Source organism: Nycticebus coucang, chromosome 5, assembly GCF_027406575.1.
Source record: "Nycticebus coucang isolate mNycCou1 chromosome 5, mNycCou1.pri, whole genome shotgun sequence".
NCBI classification, from domain to species: domain Eukaryota; kingdom Metazoa; phylum Chordata; class Mammalia; order Primates; family Lorisidae; genus Nycticebus; species Nycticebus coucang.
Window position 1 is genome coordinate 22,523,176 of NC_069784.1, and position 6,013 is coordinate 22,529,188.

The 6,013-nt window shown below is 44.1% G+C and overlaps 1 protein-coding gene across 1 annotated transcript; it reads right to left on the reverse strand.

Moving 5' to 3' along the window:
- Positions 1–778: 778 nt before the first annotated feature.
- Positions 779–1,998, reverse strand: LOC128585922 (isocitrate dehydrogenase [NAD] subunit gamma, mitochondrial-like). The gene has a single exon (XM_053591337.1). The coding sequence runs from the start codon at positions 1,996–1,998 to the stop codon at positions 832–834; it is 1,167 nt and encodes a 388-aa protein (XP_053447312.1). The 3' UTR covers positions 779–831.
- Positions 1,999–6,013: the final 4,015 nt, after the last annotated feature.

Here is a 6,013-nt window from a genome sequence, read left to right on the forward strand (position 1 = left end):
TAAGTACTTATTTTTAAATAAAAGAAGAAAAATATTTCAAGCAATTGATTTTAAGTCACAAAAGTTCACTTAGAATGATCTGGAAACAAGTAAGATATTCCTGATATGCTGCCAAGCTGGGCTCTTAGGAGACTGAGTGGGCTGAGCCTGATAGTTTGTCATTCACACCTGAAGCAAGTGGAAAGGGGGCCACACAGGCGAGCACTGGCATAAAGTTAGCCCTCTTGTGTGGTTAATTTGAGATGAGACCTCAGGTTTTCTAATTTCAAACTAAAGATGTTCCCACTTCTTTCAGGACATCACACATGGTGATAACAATGAAAAAAGCAAACCTCTGGAATTTAGGGGAATGAAATAAGGGAGGAACACATAAGCAGATCTAAATGATGGTTCTACTTCTGGAGTTGGGTAATAGGCTTGCAGGTGATTTTTATACTATTAAAACAAACAAACAAAAAAGATTATTCACAGTCTAGTGATGACAATGTCCGTGAACCAAAGATGGTAATTAAATTCTGCGCAACTGAGGTATAGATTTTTTTTTAAATTCTGGCACTGTACTCGACAGCTATATGACCTTATACAAGACACATACCTTTTCTAAACTGAATTTTTATAAACCTATATTTAAAAAGTCAAACCTGCCTAACAAGATTATTGGAATATTACACTAAAAAGTATGTGGAAAAAACAAAGCACAGTGCCTAGCTCATAAATGGGCATAATTAGGTTTCTTTCTTCTTTTTTCTTTCTTTCTTTTTCTTTTTAAAGATGCTGGGGTAGGGGCGGGTGAATCTAATGAAGGAAAGGGCCAGGATGGTCCCAGGGAACCTAGGCTTCCATGACCCTGCCATTGATGCGGATGTGGCAGAGGATGTCCTGGACGGTTTCAGACGTGGTGCTCTGGCCCCCAATGTCTGGGGTGTGCATGTTTTTATTGTCCATGGTTGCCAAGACGGCCTTGCGTATAGAGGTGGCGTAGGAGTGGAGCTTGAGGTGGTCTAGCATCAAGCAACTCGCCAGCAGAATTGCTGTGGGGTTGGCGATGTTCTTATTGGCGATACTCTTGCCTGTGTGCCTCGTACCGGTCTCAAACACTGCGCACACGTGGCCGTAGTTGGCCCCAGCCACTAGGCCAGAGCCGCCAACCAGCCCTGCGCAGACGTTATTGACAATGTTGCCATAGAGATTAGGCATCACCATGACGTCGAACTGCTGGGGCCGGGACACCAGCTCCATGGTAGTGTTGTCCACCACCATGTTCTCGAAGGCGATCTGGGGGTAGCGAGCTGCCACCTCCCTGCAGCACTGGAGGAAGAGCCCGTCGCCCAGTTTCATGATGTTGGCCTTGTGCACGGCGGTCACTTTCTTGCGCCCTCTCTCCTGGGCCAGCTGGAAGGCGTACTCAGCGATGCGCAGGGAATTGGCCTTGGTGACGATCTTCAGGCTCTCCACCACCCCTGCCACGCTCTCGTGCTCCAGGCTGCTGTACTCGCCCTCTGTGTTTTCCCGCACGATGAGGATGTCTATGTCCTTGTGCCGGGTCACCACCCCTGGCAGGCTCTTACAGTGGATGACATTGGCGTAGAGGTCCAGGCTGGTGCGAAGAATGTTGTTTTGCGACTTGTGGGACGGCGGCAGATTATGGTTTGTGTCAATGTTGCCCTTCAGGGCCACGCCGTTCCGACGGATGGACATAATGGCGTTGCAGATGTCCTCTTGGTCAGCGCTGGAACTCACTGGCACCTCCTCGAAGTCCACGGGCACACAGGCGTGCCTGAACACGGTCTTGACGTGGAACATGAGCTCCGGTCCAATCCCATCCCCCGGGATCATGGTCACCGTGTGCCGCCCGCCGTACTTGGCGGACGGAGGTGAAATAATTCTCCTCCGGGGGGCCTCGCGGGCACCTACAGCCTCCCCAGGCCCACAGAGAAGGGCCGACCTGAGCGCTGCCCGAGCAGCGCCGCCAGCAGCCCTCGCCGCCTTCAGCGCCATGACTCAAGGAACAGACTCCATCCTCGAGAGAGTGCGGTGAGGCCAGACGTCACTTCCTTCTTTTTTCATATTACCGGCTTTGCAGGTTGGTATCACTGTCTATTTAAAACCTCTTTTCATGGGTGTGGGGGTTCATGCCTGTAATCCTAATGCTCTGGGGAGGCCAAGGCAAGTGGATTGCTTGAGCCCAGGAGTTCCAGACCAGCCTAAGCAAGAGCCAGACCCTGTCTCTACTAAAAATGGAAAAACTAGCTGGGCGTTGTGGGGCGCCTGTAGTCCCAGCTACTCCGGAGGCTGAGGCAGGAGGATCACTACAGCCCAAGAGTTTGAGGTTGCTGTGAGCTATGACTCTACAGCACTCTACTGAGGACATGGAGTGAGACTGTCTCAAATACATAAATAAATAAATAGATGAGTAAATTAATTAAGTAAAACAAAAAAACTTTTCATCATAAGAAGTTTTTTAAAAATATTTTTTATTAATTATTTCTTTATTTTGAGATAGAGTCTCCATTTGTTGCCTTCGATAGAATACTGTGGCATCACAGCTCACAGCAACCTCCAACTCTTGAGCTTAAGTGATTCTCTTGCCTCAGTGTCCGGAGTAGCTGGGGCTACAGGCACCCACGACAATGCCCTGCTATTTTTAGAAATGAGGTCTCACTCTGGCTCAGGCTGGTCTTGAACTCATGAGTTCAGGCAATTCACCCACCTTGGCCTCCCAGAGTGCTAGGATTACAGGCATGAGCCACCACGCCTGGCCTAAGAAGTTGTTTTTAATCATTTGACTTCTTTGTTCATTCTTTGTTTTCTCTTTCTGTTGAGATTTTACTTCACCTCCCATTCATCAGGTACAACTTAATAAAATATTTCTTAGCATACTCAGATATTTGTGCTGTATACTTTTAAGGTGGGAGGGAGAAATGGGAAGGGAACTGTAGTGGGTTGAGGGTCCCCTAAGAAGATATATCTAGGTCTTAATCCCTGTAACCTGCAAATGTAACCTTACTTGGAAATAAGGGTCTTTGTAAATATAACAAAGCTAAGGATCTCAAGATAAGAGCATTCTGAATTTTTCACATGGGCCCTAAATCCAATGACAAGTATCTTTATAAGAGACACCCAGAGTGGGGCCACACCTACGGTGCATCTTAGACTGGGTACAGGTGAAACCTACTAAATGCAGAATACAAATGTCTACATACAACAACTAAGAAAATGCCACGAAGGCTACGTTGAACAGTTTGATGGAATATTTCAGATTGTATATGAAACCAGCACATTGTACCCCTTGATTGCACTAACGTACACAGCTATGAGTTAACAATAAAAAAAAAAAAAGAGAGAGACACCAAGAGGAGAGACGGAAAGAAAAGGAGAAGGCCATATGAAAACAGAGGCAAAGGGCGGCGCCTGTGGCTCAAGGAGTAGGGTGCCGGTCCCATATGCCGGAGGTGGCGGGTTCAAACCCAGCCCCGACCAAAAGAAAAAAAAAATAAATAAATAAATAAAAAGAAAACAGGCAAAGATTGGAGTTGCACTACCACAAGCCAAGGAATGCATGGAGTCCCCAGACATTAGATGTCCCCAGACATCGGTGCCAGCCATATACACCAAATCCAGCCTGGGCCTGCCAAACAACAATGACAGCTGCAACAACAACAACAACAACAACAACAACAAAAGTAACCGGGCATTGTGGCAGGTGCCTGTAGTCCCAGCTACTTGGGAGGCTAAGGCAAGAGAATCACTTGAGCCCAGGAGTTGGAGGTTGCTGTAAGCTGTGATGCCACAACACTCTACCCAGGGCGATGGCTTAAGGCTCTGTCTCAAAAAAAAAAAAAAAAAAAATGACAAGGCAAGGAAGGATTCATCCTAGAGACTTAAGAAGGAGCACAGTTCTGCTGATATCTTGATTTCGGACTTTGGGCCTCTAGAACCATAAAAAAAATGTTAATGTATTTTTATCATTGTAAGTCACCAGTGTGTGGTAATATGTTGTGGCAGCTACAGAAAACTAATATAGAAATTAACATTTATTGCATCTTAGCACTATTCCAGATGCTTTAAGCATGTTGTCTTATTAAGCCCTCAAACGAACCTGAGGCAGCAATGTTATGATGTCCATTTTTAGATAGAGAACTTCCCCCACAGTCACTTGGCCAATGAGTAGTAGACTGGAGACTAAACAGAAATTATTTTGATCATAAAGCTCAGATACTATCTACTGTACCTTTCTAGTTGCCAATTAAATTCTGCCTTTCTATAGCTATTATGCAGGTGACAGTGATATAAAATATCTTCTTTTTCTTTGAGTTATTCCAAAAAGAAAATTATTTATGGCCTATGGGTTGTATAGGATAGTTAATTCAAACACTTAACCATCAATAAAGCAATGTTGCTAAAACTTAAGTACCTTCTGTTTTTTACTGCTATTCAAACACTAAAGATTTCTCACTTTCATGTGAAATAGAAATCTCCATAAGCTCAAATTTATACAATATGCATGGAACAAGTTTGCAGTATGACATGTCTATGTAGTTATTAATCATGGAAAATGGATGAGTCAAAACAGACCCATAGAACTTCTAAGTTTTTCATAGGTTAGGGTAGCTCAGATAATTTCCTAACCTGGAAATAGAAGACTCTGTAAGACAGTGGTTCTCAACCTTCTTAATGCCACAATGTATTTTCATTGTCGCCACCACAGGTTGAGAAGTGCTGCAAGGGTTATCTCAAAAAGCAAAGTGATCAGGGTCGAAAGATGCAACATCTCTATTACACCATTTAATCGCCATTTGTATTGCATATCTCTTGTGCATGATGGGAGATGATTTGTTATTGATATCTCACATTTCTGCACATCTTGCGAGTAGAGTCACTGGTAGACATTCAAAGATGTCTGTATAGCAAACATCTTTTGAAGAAGGAGATAGTATTTCTCTGGGGTAGAGGACAGATTTGTTTGATGACTAGTTGTCTTAGTCTGTGCTGCCGTAACAAAAAATCTTCCACCTACTGGGTAATTTATAAAGAATAAAAATTTATTTCTCACAGGTCTGGAGGCTGGAAGTTCAAGATCAAGTCATAATGTGCCTGGTGAGGAATACATCCTCCAAGAGGCAAGGTTCATATGGCAAAAGATAGAAAATCAAAAGAGACAAGCTCTCTCAGTAAGCCCTTTAGTAAGGGCACCTCATCCCATTCACGAGGAGCCTTCATGACCCAATCACATCCTAACAGGCTTCTCTTTTAATACCATCACGTTGGCAATATCTGAATTTTGTGGCAGACACATTCAAACCATAGCACCAGTAAAATAAAGATTATGTCTCCACTAGGGAAAAAGTTGAGCAGGCTTGTTTGGGACCCTCATCTAAGAGACTGAGTATTATTAAACTTGGAATTCCTCAGCTATTCTTCACACTGTGAGTGCCACGTGCACTTGGACCTACTGTGTTGTCCTAGTAGGACATGGTAGAAAGGGAACTAATGACAATGAAATTCATGCTGCCTGTTGTGCTGTAAGTAATAATGTTGTTAGTTTCTGATTCATCAATCTCATGTCTTCTGCCACCATCCATGAAACTGTGGCAGCCTAACTTGTTAGCTTGTAAGGAGGGTAAAATTTGAACCCTTCTCAGTTCTTGACACCAGCGTATCATTTGAAATTCCATCAGCCATACCTCTCATTTCAGCCACTGCTGTTGCAACTTGTTTTCTACAGACCTCAACTAATTTTGCTCAGAAGCAATTTGATGACTCTCTTGCTTCAATCTGTGAAATGTCCCTCTAGTGGTCTGCCCTGGGGAACTTTTGGCACCCCTGTGTGGAACATCCACAGGAATCCACTCAACCCTCTAGCATGTACAACCTGGAAAGGTGAGGGAGCTGACCAGTGGGGGACAGAAATCAATGCTTTTGCTTCCCCCTTTTAAACTATGGTGGAATATCAACACATTTCAAAAGCCTCCTCAGAAAGAAGATTCTGTGCAGTTATGTACCAGTCATCTAC